General features: G+C 40.5%; 1 protein-coding gene across 1 annotated transcript in view; it reads left to right on the top strand.

The window, feature by feature from the left end:
• Window positions 1–24000, top strand: part of nt5dc1 (5'-nucleotidase domain containing 1) — a 69958-nt gene that overhangs the window by 13064 nt on the left and 32894 nt on the right. The window contains exon 7 of the mRNA XM_069657804.1: window positions 22762–22936. Within this exon, the coding sequence (XP_069513905.1) occupies window positions 22762–22936 (175 nt within the window). The remainder of the gene's footprint in view (window positions 1–22761; window positions 22937–24000) is intronic.

Genomic DNA, 24000 nt, shown 5'->3' on the forward strand with positions numbered 1-24000 from the left:
TGTGCTGCAGACATTCAGACAGACAGTATTAAAATCAATGCAGTCAGAGCTTTTAGTCATTGGATAATTGGATAAGAAGTTATAGGTCAATCTACATCTGACTGTGCAATGGCGATACTAATACAACCAATATAAGCCATCTGATTTATGGGGTGGCTCATATCCTGATTCCTTGAGCCACTGTCTAATATATGTCTGGTTTGGAAAAGCCTTTCCATCCTTCTGCTCATATCATTTTAAAACTGCCAACGTCACAGAGATGAGCTCTCAGTGAGCCATGGGCATCTTTGGTAAACTCCACAGCTTAAATGACAGAGTAGTGTGGGGGTGGAGTCGGCATTTAACAACTTTGCAAGATGCAGATATGCTACTGCAACTCACCATGAAAGTGGCTGTGACCACAGTGAGGCATGGCTGCTTTTTGTGGCTGCCACTGTGAGGTTTAATTCAAAGGCCTACTTAGATCCACATGCTGTTGCTAGGTATGGTTAAAGAGAGTCGTAGTTCTTAAATAGGGGGGACGTGCTGTATAGAAAACAGAACAGACAGAGCATAGTGTTGAGTTCTTCTCTGGGTTTCCAGACACCTCGTGATGGCAGGGTGGGTGGTATTTCTGGGAAGGGTCTGCTGCTGTAACCATTGTTTTGCCCCTCCAAGAGTCTTAACATGTTGCTGCTGCACTGCAGACATGACATAATGCTTCTTCAGTGGCTTTAATTAACTCTGGTGATGGCAGTGGTTGTTCCCCTAAATGCACTGCATCTGTTTTCCATATTATCTAGAAACAATACGAGGTCACATTTGTGCATTTTATAACAAAAACATTTCTGGTTAGAATCCTTTAAACCTACACTTTGTGATATTTAAATCTATGGCAGGACTATGTATTGTATACATGAGCGAAACAAAGACAGAAGAAATCTAAATAAATGTACAGATGCAGTTCAGTTGAGTCCAGATATTGCAAAAAAGAGATTTTTATCAAGTAGTTTCTTCATATCCAATTTATGCCACCAGTCTCGGAAGCATTGCAAAGTTTCTGTCGTCAATACTTTGAGACTACGTTTTGTTGCTAGCACCCTGCCCATCAGTTGAGTTGTTTTAATGTGTGAAGGGAGAGTTAAAGAGTGCGAAGATAAACCCAAGAACAAAATATTTTTCACGACAATGGAAATTAGTGGAAAGCTCCAAAATTAGTGCATCGATGTTAGTTTTGCCCCTTTTAGGTCATTCCAATCATCAGCCACTCTGACCCCAAATCAGCTCATATTATGCCACTCGTGTAGCTCGTCTTTTATTTTTTAGCTGCGTTATTGTTACAAGGAGGTTTCCTTCTCTCCAAAACAAACAGTAATTTGAAAACTGAATACGTTTCACATTAAAGCAGTGTCTGTGGTGACGCTCTTTAAAGGGGCTAGTTTGGCTTTGAGGTGAGCTGTCGCTAAGTTTAGCCTACTAACTGACTTAAATCCTTCATCCCGTTAAAAGATATAATTAAAAGACAGTGATGTGACTCCAAACACTGAGAAAGTAGTTGGCTGGAATATTTATGGACTGCCAGTGTGCGTTTAGGCTGATGTCGAGTTTGGTGATGTGCTGAATATAAAAAAAGACTTAGTGGAAACCTTATATTCAACAACAAAATCTCTTACGACTGACCAAATTTTGACTCTGGTAGAGCACTACTACACATAACTCATGTGCATAACTCACACGTTGCTTTGCTGTCTACGCTTGTTTCCATTTGGTTGCAGAAATATGAGGATGCCATGGTGCCTGAGAGAAAAGGAAAAAAAATAATTGCAGGTTGATGTGTCTGTGCCAGCAGTGAGAGTGAAAACCAAAAGCTAAAGATAGAGAGTTGAGCTGGGAAGTGATGCTGGCTCAGATTTTACGTTTTAATAAACCAGATAAGCCACTAAGAGGCACGTAGAGCTTTATGAATGGAGAGACTGAGACTGGACCTCCTGGCTGAGTGTTAGCTGCAATTACAGAGACCCAAAGACAAAAATCATGGTTGGAAGTTTGACCAACCTGAGGCCAACTGTAATTCAGACTACCAACCAGAAGCCTCCTCTGCATCCTTCTGAATTTTCTTCCTTCTTTTCTATCTTGACAAAGTCTCGCCCAAGTCATTATGAAATTATGGAAAGGTTGGCCTCATGAGAAAGAGAAATCAAAGCCAGAGATGTTACCAAATCAGATTTTGCCCTCATTTTAGGATTTATTTTCAGAGCAGGTAATGGGCTAATTTAGAGCCAATTATCCTAATCAAAGCAAAGTACTATAATGACCAGTACTCACTGTTCCTCCCTCAGAAGCTCATGATCAGCAACTTTTACAGAAGGCGTGTTTCTAATCTGTGCAGCAGCTCAAGAATATATTGAATACTTTTACACATTTGCACATCTTTGTTTTTGTCGTGACTTTTACACAAAAATAAAGCCACTGTTCATTGTTGGGGAGCTGCGGTTTCTGACTCACTCTGATGTTTCAAAGTAAACACGGAGTTCGGTACGCATCGAAATCATATTTATTTATCAACTTGCAGCGCACAAACATGAGGATTAACAAAACTTTCTGTAGACAAAAAAGATAACAAAAGAGCTCGCGGTCAAAAGAGTTTTCCGTCTCCCCGTCTAACCATTCACCTGCCATCACCTGTCTCCTCCTTTCTCTCTTCTATATATGGACATAGAGGTAGGCGGCTTCTCTACTGTGGCCACGGTGCATATTAAAGGGGCAGCAATTAATGGTGATGCAAATGATCAAACAATATTAATTATAATAAAGCAAAACGGCTCCAACAGTTTTTGATATGTGATGATATGCTGCAAATTAGCTGCAACACCTTAAAAGTCGATTATTTGAATCAGCAGCCAATGACACTTCAGGCTGACTTACACTTTGTCAGTGGAATTTTTGCACTTTTGTATTTTGTTTAAGCTGCATCATCAGATTAGTGCCGGAGCAGCAGCATGACGGGCTATAAACTTTGCCAGTCTCAAAAAATCGAACCCTTGAGTGTGCATTGTTTGCAGGGTTTTAACAAGGAGCCAAAATATCTGGTCTTCCTCCTCCAAATCACCCGGTGATTAGAATTGGTTTCTCTGATGCTCTTCTGGGGACACAGGAGGTTAGGACAGGCAGCTAGCTGAGCTGCCACTTGCCTTTAAAGGTGCTCAGCTTGGTTTTCCACAGAAGTCTCTATCTCACAACACTGAATGAAGCAATTTAATGATACAAATCTGTTTTTCTCCAGTGCTCTTTCGCAAGGCTTTGGGTGCTGTGAGTGAGCTGCTGCTAACTTTAGCTCACTAGCTGATTAAAACCCTTCCAGCTAAATTATACCATTAAAGACAACAGTGATGTGACTTGAAACAATAACAAATATAGTCAACTGGAAATGTTTTGCCGTCCCACCAACAGCTGGCCCTTTTAGGAAAACTGTGATAAACGTGCGCCTTACCGGTAAAATATCAGTTAAGCTGGAAAGCTAATGCTAACAACATTAGCTAGCCAACGCTGCTTATTGCATTTTCTATTTTTATTATTTCTATTAATACCTTCTTCTTAATCTTTTCTGCATGCCAATTTGGATTCTCTCTTGGTACACTCTGTCCTTACTTTTATATGCGTCTCACATGAGACTGAAACACTAGTTTAATGTGTGATAGTCCTCCCAAGTGGACTTAATCACTGTTTTTACTACGTCACCTGACTTGTGAATCTGCAGCGAAAAGGTGTCTTCACTAACACTGGTTTTCATGGTTCAGACGCGTCATTCTAACATATCACGTGCCACCATCATGTAGTGCCATGTCAAAAAGTTGTGGTCACATATTGTTTTGAGACCGCTGTCCTATGCCAAAGGGCCAAAAGGCATTTTACTACACTTGGCTGTTTCGGGGCTCCGCAACATAGTACAGTTGCTTGTGTATTCTGGGATATTGGCACATTTCTTTTACATTATTCTTGCTGTTTTACAAGGGGAAGTGACATGCTTGCAAAGTGCAGGGTTGCTAACCGCTGCATCCCGTTGGCAAGTCCAGGAATCAGAAACAAGTTTATGTTACAATGTGCCTTCCACATGCTGTGACACCTTCTGTCAACAGTCTGCTTCTAAAATATCCACTGTACAGAGTTTCATAGCTCACTTGAGTTAAATGGTGAATGTAACTTTTGTACTTGTTATATTATATCCCTCCTTACATCCCTTCCCCTGGTCCTCCAATGTCTTTGGGTAGATCAAAAAACTCAGGCCCGTTGACTGGCTGTGGAGGGGTGTTGGTGGTGAGAAGTGGTGTTGGAGGCTAAACCCAACGTCTTAAACTACTCAGACGTTATTACGTTTTTTAAAAGGAGTGCCGGTGTTTATCAAACTACACAGAGTTTAAAAAAGTAATGGTACAGAAAGACAAAAATGGAAAGAGCGACACAGGCACCATAGGCAAACATGTTTCGGTGTATTCTGTTCATTTGTTTTTTCAACTATTGGCACTAAAGGTTAGACACTGCGGAGACACAGGACAACAAGATTGGAGTCAATCTGTGGTTGAAAGGTGGAGCCGTACTGACCCATCACTGGAGGAACAGTCATGTGAGCGTGCTGTTGTGCTGTTTTTGGATTCCTTTTACATTCCTTTTACACTCATCCTTAATTATGTTGTCTGAATCTAAAGTGACAACGCCAACACATATTGTCAGCACCAAAATAACTCAAACATTTCTCTAAGTTCAAAAGAACACAACATTTGTAAAGAAAAGCCAATCATTGGTCCTGTGCCAAAAATGTACTCTATTAATGCCTTACCACTGAAACCTCTGAGATTTCAGCGGTAAGTTAAACTGAGGTTTATGGCACTTGCTATGAGCTAGCATGCTCTTAGCTAAATAGATTTTGAATTTACTTGCAAGCGCTGCTGATGTGCTGTTTATTTTCTGCTCGAGTAACCTGGCTGCTGTAGAGAAGAAGCATCAAATGTCATAACATAGTACTCACATCTAGGGCCACCCACAAATAGTCGACCAAACTATTAGTGTATGAGAGGAGTCTGTTGCTGTGTCTGAAACCGCATACTAACGTACTGCCTACTACATACTCAAACAGTATGTACTGCATACTGCCTACTAACCTGACTATTAGGATGCCGTTGGCATCATACTCAGAGCCGTCTTCTCCGTATCACGTGACTTAATCGTTTACGTATGTCCGGTCCGATCTCCGGTCCATCTCCGCCATATTAGAAGCTGAATAGCTGCAATGCATTTTGGGGCGGTTGAGTACAACCAGTGAGCTCCCGTCTCATACTCAAACAAAATTGCATACTATGAGATGGGAACGCATGACATACTCAATTTTACGTCACGGTTAGTATGATTAGTATGATAGTATGCGGTTTCGGACACACCGTATGTTAATGAGTTAGCTAGTTAGCAACTATGAGCAATCACGCCATTGTACTGTGTTAAAATAAATGAGCTGTCTCCTTGCTGGTTGTTCTAACACATCCAGGATCTTTACAGTTTTGCCAACAGTTGTTGCTAACAGGCGCCCTGCTTTGTACGTGTGTTGGCAAAATTAATATCTAAGTGATCCAGTAATATGCTCTTGTATTCCTCAGTTATGTAGCGCAGTGCTAAAATTTCATTTACAACTTTACCTTTCAGCCCTTGAACTCAAAATATTTCTGATGCCGCCACAAAATATATTTATAACCAATTAATATTGTTATAGTTCAAGACTATTCAACTAATGGCTGAAAGTAATGACTACCAGTCGACTAGGAATGTCTTCTCTGGAAGTCTTGCTCATATCTGTCTCTCTTAAAGTGTTGTGTACAGATCCAAAGAAATCTTTTGGCAGAGTGGTCTGGACGGGTTTGACAGGATTTTTGCAAAGTATCTGACTATGGGGTCTTAAGGTAGAAGCTTACAGGCAATAGATTGCACAGATTATAAAGTCCTCTGAAACTAATCTTAGATATTGGATAACATAAATAGAATTAAATCGACTTGACTATCTTTTCAATATAGGACTGAACTTTCTTACAGCCTGAGAAAGTCTCACCTGAACCCTTCACCTGTTGGATGTTTGTTTTTGATGAATGTATTTCCATTGAACTCAAGTCCTGGTGTAGAAATATGTGTTTGAAACAGGTCTCTATGGTATCTTAAAACCAGTGCTCATCAACCCCGGGTGGTCTGAGTCTTAAATATACTGTAAGCCAGGCTGCTCTCCTAGCTCAGGTCTGTTGTTGTTTTTGTCGGTTTAGATTTTATTTTAGGTGTTGGGCTGGGAAGGATCCCTGAGAACCATTCTTAGTATGGTGGGAAGAATTCTTCAGGCAGTTGAGATGCCCTCAGCTCTTCTCTTCCCCTCCAATCTAAAGAAACCAGGCATCCCTCAGTGGAAATGAATAAGGAGCAAGTCACGAATAGCATTTATCTCACAAGTGGTATAAATATCTCTCGTCTGATTTTTACCACAGTTGATGAATAGATAGCACAAATAGTCGTACATTTGAAAGCAGTAAAAGCTATTATACCCATTAAAGAAGCTGAAACGAGCATTGTGCAAAATGAACTGAATAGTGTTTGTTTTTATATTTATGGTCCTGCATTAAAGAAAAGGCAACATCTGGTATAAGATCAGTATCTTAATGGATGTATTTTATCAGCATAGTGGTGAAATATTTCACACAGTCCCTAGTGCCTCGGTAGCTTTTGGCTGCAGCGAGTTAAACTGTTCAGAAGTGAAAGAAGAAAACATCAAAGTATGTGTTGTTTATAGGGAAACTTGAGAAACAACACACTGAGGCTGTGAAGGAATGAAGGCCCTGCACTATTTTAGCCGTGCTGAGACATGTAAACACAGCCTAAAGGTTCCTGCTTCTCCCAAAATGGGGACTTCATGTTTCCAAAAGTCACTGCTGGACACTTTTATGGACGCCGTTGACGCCAACGCTGACGAGTATAATTTACAGTTCATTGTGTGTCTAAACCCATCTAATTTTCTATGTTCTAACCTTTTGTGGAAAACAGTGGAATTAGAACAAAGATCACAGAGTCAAGAATGGATGATTTAAAAAAAAAAAAAGATTGGCAAAATAGCAAAAGCGGTGTTCAGTATGCTTGAATGAACTACGCTGTAGGACAACGTATAAAGGCCAGGGTGTTTCTGTCTCCTGATAGCTTTCTCCTGGCGCCCCTGTACTGTCTTCTGTTTCTGTCAAAGAACTCTTCTTGTTGTCTTATCATGTCTCAGCCTGTTCTCGCTCCCAACTCATCAAATACAAGGGGTTGGTCAGTGGCCCACTCCTGGTAGTATCATGCTATTGGCACACTTCTAGAGTTACTTCTAGACGCTGGTTCATAAATAGTTTTATCTTGTGCAGGGGCGAGCATGAGGTAGGACTGAGAATGAATCTTGTCTTTGTCATCTTACAACAATGAACTTTACAGAAGGTGATAACGGCACACTTTCAGGCTCATGAAAGGCATTCAGGATTTTGCTCATTGTTTTTGGTTTTTTGAAAAATGGTGAATGTAGTTATGTGAAGAATGAAGAGAGAGAGCTTCAAAGAGAAGTGGCTTATATAATGGCTTATATGCTTTATGTGTAAGAAGACACATCAAGCATACTGAGCCCTTATGGACCAAGTTACACCAGCATTCATAAAAGCAAAATGTTATGAATGAGATATTCTTGGAACCCACAGATCTGCTCGGTCATGTTTCATTTGCTCTGGCAAATGTTTCTGGTCCTCTAGGAGTTAGTCTGCAATTTTGGAAACCATTGGCTGTTTGCCATCACTGGACAACAATTTAGCTTCTGTGGCAATACTTTGGGGCTCCTGTTATAGCCAGCTGATATTGGGTTAACTGATATCGACATCCAGGCAACTGCAACTTCAGATGGAAGAATGGAATTGGAGTTGAGAGACAACATCTACGATCGTATTGTTATCTGTATTCCTTCACAGCTATCTGCTTATAGAGATACATAAACATAATTTTTGTACGATGTAGGATTTCGGTCAATGTGTTCCACCTCATTTGCTCTCCACACAGACTGTTTTCCTACACACAACCAAAGCCCCCTCAAACGTAATTGGACAATATTACTCAGCCTACAAACGTAAACAGGAAGGCTTATGACACCAAAAAACTTGCCCCTTGTCTACAGATTCTGCTTTCATATGCAGATATCTGTTTAGAGAGATTACATTTCTTGAACTTTGACAGGTGAATTCATTTTGCAGAGGAATTGCAGGCCATTTTAAAAATGTAAACACTACATTTGTTAATTAGATGAGTGCTGTTAAAATGTGCCTACACAAAACATGCCCAGCGGTCTGTCATCTTGGTGGAAAAGTTTGATTTGGTTGGCAGGGGATGTTACCAGCCAGCTAGCTTGTAACCTTTAAGCCAATCAGCTATATTCTGAAGATGATTTGGTCTCTTGGGGCGACGTCACATGACAGCTCTCAGTGTAGCCAGCAGATGCCTGAATGAGTGATATCAGATATCCTGGCGAAGACGTGCTCTCTGATTGCATTGTCCTTGTTTACAGTCCAACGAGAAGCTTCAGACCCAGGTATGAAGTTAAGGAGACCAGATTATTAACTGCATAGCTAAATTGTAATCCTATGGGAGCCAATGGGTTCAACCAAAGCCCACTCTAACATGATGGTCTATGCTACTCTGACGACAAACAGACCAGTTAAATTGGAGGTAATTCATCTACCTCTTACAAAAAAGTTTATCTGCATCATTTGGCGAGTAGATGGCGAGTCCCATGGAGGAATGGACTCAGGCCTTTGTGTCAAACAGGGGGCTGCCTGTGAAGCTATAATGACCACTGGTTAGGTGACCTCAGCCACCCTCCTCTGCACTGTAATTACGGGGACACTTTTGAGAGTGAAAATAAAAACGAATGTGTTGTGCCATTGGCTTTGTGTATGTGGACACAGCACACATATGTGATGCACGCTTGAAGGAAAAAGACAGCAGGGATTGATAGGGAGACATAAAAAAACAGATTTTAATCGACTGTTTTCAAAAACCACTGCGTTTGGTTGGTTTGCCAAAAAAGGAAAGTATAAAGTGTTTTATTAGCAATATGCACACGTGTGATTCAGCATAGGTGGAGCTACTGAGGAAAAGTAATGCCTAATTTTCTCTCTAAACTAGGGGACAGCCTTTGGGGAAGGGACATGCCTCTGGTTTTTATGGTAATCCAGCAACTCCAAAATAAGATGGCTTTAAAGTCAGCAGTTTCATTGCAAACATGGTATTAAGCTGCAAAAATACCAAAATGCTCTCATCAAATGCACCACGTCTCCAACCACTCATTTCACCTCAGCGTCCACTGCTAAATTGATGCTAAATTTGTTTAGCTCCACAAAGACTAAACTTTCTGAACTTCCTATGTCTGATAGACTGTTGCTTTCTGATTGCCGTGGAGGCTCGTTGAACCATAAAGCTGTGGTCGCTCGTTTGATTCCTGCACAAAAATCTCTCCTCGCAATTTTGCGGCGTTTCCCTCAAGTCTCAGTTTTATAAACAGCGAGATACTGCCCTTACATTTTACTATCACTATTTTCAATCAGTTGCGTATTATTTCACTGAATATTGCATCTCCGTGGTGGTTTCAGTTTTATCACAGGAGATGTTATTCTGTACATTAAACACACGGTTGTCTTAAATTGACCTTGTTACAAAGGGAGCATGAACATGTGCCACTCTTCAATCAATCAATCAATCAATCAAGTTTTATTTGTATAGCGCCAAATCATAACCAGAGTTATCTCAAGACACTTTACAAAAAGAGCAGGTCTAGACCGACTCTTTGTTATGTTATTTAAAGAGAGGCCCAACATGAATCACCATGAGTAGCACTTAGCAACATTCGGCACACTATGTTGCTAAGTGTATTATGTATTATGTTGACATAGCAACTGTATCCATGTTTTTACAGCTTCATAAAAATATAAGTTAGACGATGAAGTCATCCATGCCGCAAGGCTTTTACCTAAATTAGATTGGAAAGAAACAAAATGAGTTTATTTCATGTCTTTGTTTGATTTTTTAATTTGCTTACACCAATGGCTTTGAAGTTAGAGATTCTTTTCATGAGGTACGAGTGTGATCATTGTATATTGGTGAAAGTGTCTGAACTATTTTGGCACCTTCCACTTATCAATGTTCAATTTCTGCAGATATACATTTCTATTTTTTATTTTAGGAACTAAAGCTTTAGGGCTGCACCTGAGAATTATTTTAATGACAGATTAATATGTTGAATATTAGATTTTGATGTGATGATTCTTTGCTCCTTTATCAATAAATTGTTGGCTTGATGAAATGTCAAAAACAAGCGAAAAAATTGTTGGTGAGCAGTAAATCCTCACAAATGACCAGCAAGAACCAGGAAAGTATGGAAATAATTGCCAACTATAATGGATAATAGATAGATACTACGATAAAAAATGTGTTTTCCTTTCAATTAATACGTTTGATTCAGCCCGAGTTGGCTTTTAAGTTGCTGTTTTAAGTTTATTCAAAATTAAAATTGAAAAATGGCATTTCAAAGGTTCAACAGAAACACTGTTCCTGTTACGCTGGATTTGTTTGGAAAGTTTAGGAGTTTCCATAATCAGTGCCTCAACAGATGGCAGACAACATTAAACCTACGCGTCACTGTAAGACAAAAACATGGAACAACTTAATGGTGTGAAACATTTGCACTTTTGGTTTAGGCACCTGAACTACTTGGTTTAGTTACTTTAGTTCAATTACATACTTGGGTTACATGAAGTTCGTAAGGGTTGGGACATTACACTTTATATTACTATACTAAGTTACCCATAGACTTAAACTCCAGTCACCTCGGTAAACATCCTGTGTTTGACCTATCCATTGCCCTCAACCCCAAATGGGCTTTATTCCACTTCCATGGGATGGGATGACAAGGAGCTCAGTTTTAGATAGGTTGAGCTGAAGGTAGTGTTCTTTCATCCAGTACAGTTGTCCAGTACATCCAAAGAGTTTGGAGTTCAAATTATATTGAGTTTGGAGCTACAACTTAACATAAAAAACAACAAAACTTCTGTCAGACACGAAAGTACGCATATACAATTAGTCCGGTTTATGCTGAATGACTCTGCGAGGGAAACTTATACAAGTTGTACAAATAAAAGTTATTTGTCCAATATATTTTTCTTGTTCTGTTTTACATTTTTCGGGATAACTTTCAGCTTGGTTTTGAATCTCCTTTTTATTTTTTTATTTTATATATTTTAAACATTTAATTTATGTTCTTATAACGCCATTTAAAAGTATGGACGATAATATCAAAGTGAAGAAACAACATTTGGTTTTTGGGACAGTTTGAATCCATTTTGGGATGATGAAAGAAGTTTGCCTTGTAAGGAGTGTGTTTGTTTATTAGACATTGTAAGGAACAAGCTGAAACTGTTATTGTTGCATGCATGCAAAACAGCAGTTGGGCTTATCTGAGAGTGAACACAGATCAGATCAAAGCACAGGCGTCGCTACGACATCAAGTCAGACATAACTGTGTACATCCCCACCCTGATGTGTGACGTTACCAAGGAACATATATAGACATTTGTTATAAAGCTGTAAGGGAATGACAAAGGGGCCCTAAAAGCAAACAGATCATTTGATACGTGAGGATAGGTTGCAACTGATCCTAACAGAGGGGAACTGGCATTTAAGTCTCACTTGTGGAATTGTGGTGTTTACATGTAGCCCTGTCCTCAGAGACAGAGGGCAGAGATAGGAGGACTGAAGGTAAATGTTGCCTTCCTGAACACACATATTGAGGACATCGTGTAAACAGAAAACCTTCTAGCTTCTTCTTGTCTCACCATATATCAAACAGATGGATGCCAGCCTGCTATGAAGTTACTCTACTTTGGTTTTACATGTCTCACTTGTTTAAGAGTTGATTTTCCCAAATTACTTGCAGGTATCTTCAACGTAATTTTCCCTGATGGTACTTCTGTCTTCATGACTCCTGTCACCACCCTAACAATTGAGATGAATGGCAAATGTGGTGCCGAGATGTAAAAATTCAACAGCAGTATGCCCTTTCAGAAACAGTGATCGTCCTCAGGATATTCCAAAAACATCGCTGTGGTGACTTTCATGGAACTACTAAAGCTAAGTCCCTATGAACAGGAGTCACAGTGAGGTCTTTGGATTACCCTGGGACTCATAGTTCTGTGTAAATGATCAGCTGGTGATCACTGCTTCCAACACCGTGGAAGCAGTGTGATACCCTGATAATTGGAGCAAACCCTCTGCTCCATCTTTTTTTAAATGGGAATCAACACCCAAGTCTGCCACTGCACAGTCACTATACCAAACCTCCACGTGACAGTGGAGAGGTTTTTCAGAAAAGACAGGTCAACAATGTCCAGAGCTTTCAGCATCTCAGCGTGAATGTCATTGCTTTTGAACTCTAGCACCCTGCGACTGAAGAGATTCTTGAACACCTCAGAAACATCTTCCAAGGTTGTGGGTGAAGCCTCCCCTGGATCCTTGAATTCTGCCTCTTCACCATGTGATGTAGACGGGTTCAGGAGTTCCTCAAAGTGTTCTTTCCACTTCTCAAACAAGTCCTTAGTCCGGGTCAGCAGTTTTTCTTCCCTGGCTGAAAACAGCCCAAGCCATGTCATGATTTCCAATCCTTAGTCGTTAAACAGAACTTCCTTAAGACCAACCAAAAGTCCTTTGCCATTTCCTCCCCGGACTCCTCCCACACACAGGTTTTGCCTTTGTCCACTGAAACCACAACCCTCATGTTCACTCTGTACCTGTCTGCTGCTTCAGGATACCACTGAGCAAACCAGGCCGGAGAGGCCTCCTTCTTTAGCCTGATGGCTTCCTTTGCCCCTACTATCCACCAACAGGTTATTGGGTTGCTGCCACAGGCTTTGAATATGGCCAACTCGGATGCCATGTCCCGAAACATCCCCCTGGGATGCATGAGAAATTTTCCCAGAGGTGGGTTTGAAGGCCTTGTGGAAAGGGGCCTCAGATCGGCATTTCCAATTCAACCACACTAAGGGTTAAGGATTACTAGGTCAGTCCAGCAGCCTCTCCCGTCATCTGATTCAACTCATGACCGAGTGACCAACATATTCATCTGTGGATCCAATAATACAACAAAGTCAATCATTGATCCCTTGCCTAAAGTGAGTACCAGGTAAATTTATGAATCACTACCAACACTCCCGATTTGGGCGGGAGTCTCCCTCATTTTAACCCGCTCTCCCTCTTTACTCCCGATTTGTAATTTCTCCCGATTATCTCCCTCTTTCACAGTGATACCAATCAAGCGGGGGTTCCTCAACCTCAGTGTGGGATATGTGTCATAAGACTTGGCAAACCACTCTGCCTGGCGTGCGTATGCGTCCCTCCTTACTGCGGCGGCTCACTACCTCTCTACCGCTTACTTTCAACCTGCAGAGGAGTCTGTCACTGTAAACAAGGACTTCAGTCTACAGTTCAGTTCATACGCTTCACTAAACGGAAATGTATACAGCCAAACAACATCTCTCTCTCTCTCTCTCTCTCTCTCTCTCTCTCTCTCTCTCTCTCTCTCGGAGGGAGTGCAGGTCAGTTTAAATGTTATACATACAAATTAATTACTTATTAATATTGCTGCCTGAATGTCTTTGGTTACAGTGGGACATTTGAAATGAAAACAGCTCATCATCAAAGCGTGCGGTATCAAAAGTTACGTCTAACCATTATAATTTAGAGATAAAATAAAGGATAAAACCTGTGTGCTGCTACCAATACAAGTTACTGAGGTGATGATGAAGACACAGAGATTGGAGTTCATATACTACAGTAATTTCTTCTTTTCAGTTTCAAGCAATGATGAAACAATAATCATTTGTTTGTGACGTCATAATCCCTTCATAAGGCAGGGAGAGTGCAGATGAAGCAGAGAAATCACTCTGTCCTCACTCTGTCAACTAAACCACTCCGAGACTACGAGGAGATATAATGACATGAGTAATCATGTTTTAAATAATGGTACAGAACATTTAAATTAAATAGCCTGAATTAAAATAAATTGTTATGGACAATCTGTGACTTACACAGCAGTCAAATTACAAAACAGTAGTTGGGTTCAGATCAGGCAGGCTGCTCCTCCCGATCACACCCATCCAGGTTTCTCTTCCTAATGAGTTCATAGAACCGACAACTTTGGCCTAGTACAGACATGAAGTAAAGATTTATCAATCAAGAATAATGTTCTGTTACTGTAGTTGGAATTGTTAACCACACCTGCCACCAAAGAGCCTGTCAGTGTATTGGTGTGCAAAGTGTTTAATTATAGGTGTAGTATCCATTTTTCAAACATTCACCTGAAGATGAGCCAAAAAGGATCAAAAAGGTTGTGATTACTGATTTTTCTTTTGCACGGAGTAGGTGTGCAGGCTTTGATGATTGGCTTTTAAATACATTCCTTCAAAACAGTCCTCTGAACCCTCACTTTGATCTGAATGATGGCTGGATTTTCATGAAATGTTCCATTTATTCTGTTTATTCATGGTAAAGATTGAATCCTTTTTATGTGTTATCATTTAGATGCAGTAAAAATAAAATCAAAACAGTTATAAGAGTTGTATTAGCAGCTGTGTCCTCCAGAGCAACAGAAGTTTTACATCTGAATCTGCTTGTGCTTGTGCTTACGATTTGTTTGGTTAGAATCTGTAGCTGAAAAAAGGTTTATCCAAGTAAGGTTTTCCAGAGTTTCTATAAGTAACTTGAAATGTAGTATATGAGAGTGCTTCCTCCACCTACTCACATGTCTGACAGTAACCCCAGTCTGCAGCAATCTGCTACGTCACAACAACAACATGTGGTCACTGTGACCATGAGAGGACTATAAAACTGAACTGGATATGGATGTGTTTGTCTGGGTTTTTTGGAAAACCTTTTTGGAAAACCTTTTTGGAAAACCTTTTCCCCAAAAAATATGTTTCAATCATGCAAGAACAAAAAGTGAGATACTTATTTAGATTAAAAAACTGAAATAATAAACAAACAAAACAATTATTATGAACATATTCTGAGAATTAAAAAGCTATAATTATTTCATGTATATTTAGTCTAACTTTTATGATGGTACATGGCTCCTCTTAAAACAACCGAACCGGACTGCCGGGAAATAGCATAAAATTCCTCGCTTCCCACATGTATTGTTTGCTAAGAGTGGCGTAAAGAGGACTCCCAGCATGCTCCTGGTAAGCTATTGTTTATAGTGATTGCACCTTGAGGTGGGAGGATCAATCATCACTGAAGTGCCATAAACCCCCTATGATTAAAACAACCTGACCGGACTTGCTCAGGTTTTACACATTTTACTTTCTTTGCTTTCTTTATTGCTCTTCTACAAGTCAGCAGGATTTAGCTGAGCTGGATATACTTAAATATATTTAACATAAAGGGCAATTTTACTTTGGATGCTTAAGACTCAGTACGTTATGTGAGGATTCATACTTCAAGATTTGATCCTACTGAGATAAGACCTTGATGTGTGAATCCTCACAGTTTTCTTAAGATAGCTCTGGCTAAATATAGCTCTGGTTTGGTGTAATGACAGATTACAGTGTCCCTCAGGTTTGTTTGAGGGAAGAGTGACTACCCGACTGGCGTCACTGTCCCCCACAGTGATCTGCACACGGGTGTCCAAAAACCACTGTCCCATTGTTCTTTGTGTCGTCTTTTCTTCACTTTTGTAGCATTTCTTCACATGGGAGGAAACGTTTCTAAATCATTTAGACAAAACTTGACATTTGTAAACTCATCCAGGTCTCAAGAGTCCCAGTCACTCGTCAATAGAGCACAACCGATACTGGATTTTTGAGACCAATGATGTATGATACTAATTTCACTGTGACATTTCACAGATTACCAAATTGGAGTTCAATATGGTAAATACTTGATCTAGATTTCAACTTTGCACAAGAACTCAGAATGCTGCTTTCTTCAAAACATAATTGTCCCTCCTACAGACATAATACAGTTTATCAAAGAGCCCGACCGATACAGGACTTTTGAGAGCCATAACGATTTTAAAGGAAACTTTCATGGGAATGAAAACAGACCTTCTCTACATGGATTTGCGTGAATGTGACTCTAGAAAGGTGCTCGGTAGGCTGCGTTCTAACTTTATTATAAAACCAAATCTAGCACCGTCTGTTCAGCTGACAGGATTGGAAACTATGAGGTGTGAGCATGATGGCACCATTTTTAAATCTGTCTCTGTTACATCTGCTTTGTAAACAACTACATACGAGCCTATAAGATATGTTAATTCTGATATGTATGGTGCAGGCTCGTATCCACCGATAATATCAGCTGAACAGTACATTGGTCGGGGTCTAGTATATAACACATATATTCTGATATTATAAAACAATTTTATTGACTTTGAAATTTCCTTTTGGCCTGGGACTTTATGGAGCGTCGTTGCATTATTGCGGGACTGTCCCCCTTAAGTTTACAATTCAAATCAACAGTCAAGAAGGCCCCAAATCAACTTGTATTTTGTCAGTCAAATCTGTTTTTTAGCTGCGTCTGTTAACTGCAATGCAGGAGCAACAGCATAAAACACTGTAAAATCTCGAAGCTTTAGTGTTGATCCTTCACAAGGTTTTTAATCAGAGCCGGTTTATCCACAGAGGTCTCATCCTCGCCCAAAAAACAGACCTTGTAATTAAAAACTGTAAAAACTGAATGAAACGGTTTCACACTAAAAATCAGTGTTTCTCTGCTATCTTCAATCTTGACGATTTGACATCTTAAACCTTCTGGACGGACCACATTCTGATTTGATGACAGGCCTACATTTTTGTAGGAAGATTCTCCTTGTCTGTCACAGTCAAAAAGGCACACAGGCATAAAAACCTGTGTGCACCATGAGGGACATGATGCAGCAATTTGTGGTTGGTCTGCTAAAAATGGAAAGTCCACAGACAAAATGGCCCGGCAGTGTTTTCCACGTGGTTCCTACAGGTGCTGGAAAACACAGCTTTGCTAGATGCTTTTTTTAAGAGAAACACTTGTGATTATAGCTTCCCTTTCGAGATCCTCGCTGCGCCTTATATAGACACAGTTTGATGCTCATTAAGAATAACGAGAAAATGTAAGAATAGAGCTTTTGATCGACTTTATCTTCCCTGCTCTCGTACTGGACCATAAATTAAACGAGTGAGCCCATGACTGTGTCCCTTCATCACTTTTTGGTGTGACTGTTTGTGAAACGCTCCTGTGCGCGGCTCTAATTTGCACTGAAACTGTTGATTTGTGCATCCTGTCAGGCGTCTTTGATGTGTGAGAGAGATTGAGCTGTTGCCGGTCGCGGTTCTCCCTCTGACGCTGGGCAGCTCTCCAGCTGTCCAGGCCCGGCGCCCGGCCTGCACGGCACGGTGCCCAGCCACAGGCCTGCGGGCCTCAGGGCACTCGAGTCCTACATTCACAGCCAGCGCCTGCAGAGGCACGTTTTACTCCACCGCACACATACGCTGTAGTAAGCTGGCATTGGTGATGGCCCGAGGAGAGTTTAAATATGCTATATTCTGTGGGACTTGTAGATTGATCACATGTCGATACGTCCCAAAAAGCACCACAGTGTCAGCCTGGCCTCTTTACTCTCAGTCTGATGCCACACGGAGGGCTGAGAGATGTCAGGACAGCACTTTTACAAGTAGGAAGCTGTCTTTGGGAGGTTACTCTGAGGCCACGTCATGGCTGTGGCTACCCAAACAAAACAATCTGAAACTGTTTACTAAGTTATACATGGTTAAAGCCGGTGGTTTTTAAGAGGAAACCCAGACCATATTTCAAGGCAAAAACAACATATTTGATTATCCTTAGCTACGTTAAAACAACAGCTAATGTTAGCATTCAACCACATCCTAGCAAACATTAGTGGTTGATCTATTACCAGACTGTGGTCACAGAATTTCTGAATTTATTTTCACCTTTTCAACCTGTTGTGTATCGCCATCAAACAGTAATGTTAGCGAGGAAGCTGCTGAATGCTAAAGTTAGCTGCTGTCTGACGGTAGCTAATAGCTTATAAATTGTTTTAACAATCTGTATATGTTTAAATGACTTACATACATTTAGATTCATAGGGTGACTGGATTTTGAATGATGACCTTTTGCCACTTATCCAAAGTCTTCAATGGCAACACTTGCATCGAACATCACAGCCTTGATATTTGGAGGGTGTGGATCCATTGTCCTTAAGTTATTATAGACCGAGTACACCCTTTAATGGCCCTTGTTCCAGCTTTACACTTAGGTGGTAATGTCCAGGTCCCAGTGGAATAAAAATGCATTGATCAGATGCAACACAAAGCATGGTGGAGAGGGCAGTTGTTGTTTATCCTCTCACACACAGAAGTGCGACATGGGATTTTGCTGGCAGGGGAGCTCTCAGCTGACCTCCCTGGCTGTGGGAAATGAGGCAGGAAAAGCGCTCCTCTGCAGGGTCCCAGAGGAAGAGCAGCCCCACAAACAAAGGGCCAAACATTGATGTGCTGACCTGCTTGTTCTGTTTGACTGAAGGTGTAATGGTCTGTGGGTACAATTTAAACTTCTTAAGAAGTTTGTTCAGAACCAGATCCAGATGTTTTCCTCTGGGTCATTTTGAAAGGTGTGAGTCTTCAGCTTCAGCCTGGGATCTTAGCAGCAGCTTGTTTGCCTTTGTCATCATCTTCTGGTTTGAATTGTGTACTGCCGTCTTAGAGCCCCAAAGAGCCTTTTCCTTCCTCAAGCTAGTTCTGCTTTTCCCCACATGAGGGCAGCATGTCCAAAATGTTCTCAATCTCAGGCAACCTTTTTAGGCACACTGGAGAAGGCACACAAGATCTGATGTAATATTTTGAAGATGTCACTCATTGGTTGAAATTTCAGATGCTCAGCTGCAGAAACTAGATATTAAACTCTGTTCTCTGTTTCCTGTCAACATTGCAGACCTTTTTTGTGTCGTCAGATAGACTTAAAGCTCAAAGCAGAGGTGCCAGAAGAGAAATTGGACGGTCAACACAGACTCCAAATACTCCCAAACTCTAGAATTGCAGCTGACAAGGTCCAAAGTCTTAGTCCAAAGTGTTCCCTGATGAAGTAAAGAATCAGTGCTACATCAAACCTCTTCAAATGTGTACAAAAGTCGGAGAAACACTGCTCCTTTAGAAACGTTTGAAGCATTGAAGAGTTTTATTTGTATTTAGGATGTTTTCTTGAGCCACAGACAAAAATACAGAAACATCATTCCAAAATTAGGTGTTGAACGAGGTTGAGATCTGTTGACTGCAAAGGCCTAAGCATATGATTCACATCATGTTAATATGCATTAAACCATTCAGTGACCCATTGTGCCCTGTAGATGGGGGCATTGTTCTCCTGGAGAGATGACTCCCATCAGGATACAAATGTTTCAAGAAAGGATTCATCAGAATAACTTTGTGTTGATTTCTAATGACCTCTTACTTTAAGGTGGCAGCACAGCGTAGAAGAACCACCTGGTCTTCTCACTGTGGGGTGTATATCGCCGTGTAGTTCACTATGTACTCAGCTGCAGTGCATGATTTCGACAGGGTTGTGTTGTCTCAGAGCTAACAAGCTCTAACAGAAATGATAATAGCACAGTTTGATGGTTCTTTTTACAGTCAGCTTGCTCACTTGACTTCTGGTTGATTTTTATTAAGTTGTAACTTTATTATCAATCTGTGTGCCCCGTTTCACACAATGACAAATATACGCAGCCACCTGTAAAGACAATGTGCCCCCTTCTTCTGCTTTGTAGGCAAAATGGTGACCATTGAGGGTGAGGAGCGAACATTTTGACTGTAGTGCACTGCATGATGCCATAACCGTCATTATGAACGCACTTACACATTCAAATAAGCAAGTCTAAGGAAGTGAATGAGACACAGCGAATGTTAGCCAAAAAACAAACTCGATGAACATTTTTGTGCTCTTAACAGGATAAAACACCAGAACACGTGTCCGTCAAAAAAACAGAATATGTAAACAGAGTCTCTGACTGTGTCTACATTGGACTGAGGGCCCAGTGATGCTCCTCTGCCAGCATAAACACCTAAGCTCATGAATACGCTCATCCACACCCTGCCCTGTTTTCCTACAGGCCCACTTTTCTCCTGCTTATGAAAGAAGTAACGCCACTTAAGGATCCTCACTTATTGGTTACCTCCTTCAGCCTGAGGGCAAATACCGCATATAGGTCGCCTCATTTTCTCTTTTGATAAGGTCTCAAGATGGGAGTCAAATTTATCTCCATGCTCACATCATTAGATCATGACATTTAAAAGTAATTGCATAGCAGAGAGAGGGAACAGGGAAGGGCTTTTTAAGTAACACATACATCATATCATCATGTCATATATCCGTTTTTGTATCACACTTCCTCTCTTTGCCGAGAAAAATAGCACCATAACCTGGAATTCAACCAAGGAGGAAGCATTATAAGTTGCCAGTCAGCATGACTGATGTGAGAACGTTAGTTCAAGAGATATAGTCTGAGATAGACCGGGATTGTGTAACACAGACCAGAGCGCTGCCATATTTAGCTGTGTACAGCAAGCTGACAGGATGTAGTGAAGGGCAGCTGGGGGGCTTCAAAGTGAGGAAAGCCTATTGACGTTCCCTCAGAAGTGGGGGAAGAGACCCCGAGCTCCTCTTTACCTGCATGAATCCCAGAACTCATCCACTCAGAGCCTGCTCAGCAGCTCCTGTTACAAAGCTTTCAGCCATTGCTCACCCTTGGCTCAATCTGTAAGCATTTATTCCCAAACACAGAGACATGGAAGCATGTGTCCTTTGATGTCTGTCTGTAAAAAAGAAAACACAGAGCTCAACGTTTCAGTTTTTATGAGGATCTGTGGAAAAGTTAATTCATCGTTATTGGTTTATTTCAACCATCTTAAGCTCCAAAATGTGCTTTTGTTAAATAAATTACAATGTTTATGGGGTTTCTGTTGATGTGGCCTCAAAAAATGGATTTCAGATTTTTTTTCCATTGCAAATAAATACCCCGACTTGCAGATGCAAACACATAATGACAAATCTTTTAACAAACACATATAATTTTAAATATGACTTAATGCTGTACAAACACATCCATCTCAGTAACATGCCAAAAAGGGCTTGTTGGCAAAAAATCTTAGCTGGCAAAATGACACGTAACGCATTACCGAGGCAGGAATGTATTATTACCAGTCACAATAGCTGGTAGCTTAGCTAGCTGGTAGCAAGTTTGCCCACTTTCAGGTAATAAGTGGGTCTGAACGCTTGTTGAACTCCCTTAAATGTTGAGCGAGCTGCTAACACTGCTAGCATCAGCCTGCCAAAATAGCCCTTACAGCTAGCTGGCAAATTAGCTGGCATGGCAACTAAAAGAACAACAACTTTACTCTTAGGGTAGCTTCTTTTAAGCTGCAGCTGGTGAAACTACACAGTGCTCTTACTGGAAGTCGTTGAGCTGCAGTAAAACTACACTTCAAGTAACAAACTTGAATAATCTATAGCTGGAGAGCTCACAGAATAGGTATCAGCCAGGATGGAATGTGCTATCATCAGTGAGTCACACTAGCTCTCTTAGCTAGCAGTTAGCAAAGTTGCCCATTATCAGGTAATAACTTGGCTAAAGCTTGCTGATGTTACTGCAAGGTTGATCTAGCCGCTAACATGCTAGCAATAGCCTACTACAATGGCACATCTTCACAAGATGCAAGCTAGCTTCAGCCAGTGAAGCTAGCTAGCAAGCTAGCTATATTTACATAAAGCATTAGAAGCATCGCCTGTTGAGGGAATTAAAATGTCTTTATTTTTTGGAATCATTACTTACACTACAAACAAATACATCATGTTGTCAGTGACTTTAGTCTACTGTTATAATTCTTTAGACAACAATGATGAATGAATGGCTCATTTGTGTCATTTTATTAGACAATGACAAAATAATGCTTTATTATTATTATTATTATTATTATTATTAGTGTTTATTTTGACTCAAGCTGGGTAAATTACTCAAAAATTACTTACTTAAAATCAACTTTTTAAAAGGTGTATTGGAATAAATTGATATGTTATGACCTTTAGTTAGTCCTTTGATATCTTGATGCATCCCACAAGTTTGTTATTGTCACGTTTACAGAACTTTATACGAAAAAAGTTGTGGATTCGTTCAATTGCAGAACTAAACGCTGTGCTAGCATTGAAATCTATTGGCTTTGTAATTTCACAGCTAACAGGAACTTAATACTTTTTTTAGCACCAAAAAAAGACAATCTTGTCATCACAAGATTTAGACATTTATCTGTACAGGAAAGCAAAGTAGCATCAGCTTTGTTTTCTTTGTAAATATAATTAGGCCAAATACAGATGGCTGATAAATCAGAGGAACTGCTGAAATGATCTCAGAGTTCATGCAGAGAAATTTTGTGGATTCTGAAACATCTGTAGAGATGAACAGCATTATTTCAAAAGATAATCTCATTTGGTCTTTTGATGACGTTGGCTGTGTTGCACATTGGTCCAAAATCTCCCATAGTTAAACTGGGCTGACATCTTGATGGCATGTGATTGATTTCTGTCCATGCCACAGACCATGACATTCCCATGTGTATTGTGTTAGTTCAAATCCAGTTGTCTGAGTGTGTTTGTGTGTCTGTTCAGAGGATGCAGGGACGTACTTCCCCAATCTGAAGAGGGACCCGGGCCGGTACCTGCAGCCCTGCTCGGACTCTGTAAAGGCCTGGCTGCGCAGCATGAAGAACGCCGGGAAGGTCCTCCTCCTCATCACCAGCTCCCACAGTGACTACTGCAGGCTCATCTGTGAACACATCCTGGGGTAAGAGTGTCAAAAGATGGACCGCAGACTGGCAGGTCTGATTTTCCCCAACTCACTACATTCCTTACAGCTCTCGCATGCCATCAGTCAATCCTTAAGTCAACACTGGCTCACACATCCGCCTCGACTTCCTATCATCATCACACAAATGTGCTAAACTTTTTTTTTACCATGATACAAGCTGGTTGAATTCCCTAAATGCTAAAGCAATGTGTTTCAGTGAAGTTTTTCTAATCTCCTTAAGCATATGAAACCCTTGACCATCCTCTAGGAAAGCAAATACCCACAATACTTTGCAGCAGCAAAATTTAAAGTCATGCACAATTTAGCAGTTCATTTAAACAATCAAATATGACAGGAGCAGACCCCCAGGCCTATCTTGCATTTATTGAACAATTATTTTTATACAGTCATTTTAATTGACATTCATGCTAGAAAAGTCCGTACAGAGTAGGGTGAGTTTTAGCAGCTATTCTAAATATTGAATCAAACTAAACTTTATTAATATAGAACCCTTCATACAGTTTTTTTTTAAAATCTGTTACAGTGGACTGACAAGCTGGAATAAAATGAATAAACTAAAAGATAAAATTAAATAGAATAGAATAAGATTTTAAAAAAGAAGTGAATTATATTTTAAAAAGAATGTCTACTGTGTGTTTACTATCGGTGGGACAAAATATCGATACGGCAATATATCGTCGTCCAGACAAATATCGTTAGGCTGGCAACAAATCTCGATATTTTCATTTGCATATGGTGCCCCAAACAAGTTTCCCTGCCATTTTCACTCACCGCGTCACTTCCACGTCATTTCTTGTGGTAGCGCTTATGACAGGAATGAGGGTAACGTGAGCCCAAATTAATCAGCCGAAGAAGAAGTTGACAGCAGGATAAAAGGAGAAGACGAAGACAGCTGGATAACGTCTGACAGCGGTGAAAAGAAGTTAAGAGATGCCCAAGCCACTTTCAAATCTGAAGTCCTAATTTGTTTTATAGTTCTGTAAGTTTAATTTACAGACAGAAAACATCTCAGTCTCAATCGCTCATTGTATCGGGAGTTA

This window comes from Semicossyphus pulcher, unplaced genomic scaffold (genome assembly GCF_022749685.1).
Source record: "Semicossyphus pulcher isolate SPU_LCO1_2020_fin unplaced genomic scaffold, fSemPul1.0.p SCAF_11, whole genome shotgun sequence".
NCBI classification, from domain to species: domain Eukaryota; kingdom Metazoa; phylum Chordata; class Actinopteri; order Labriformes; family Labridae; genus Semicossyphus; species Semicossyphus pulcher.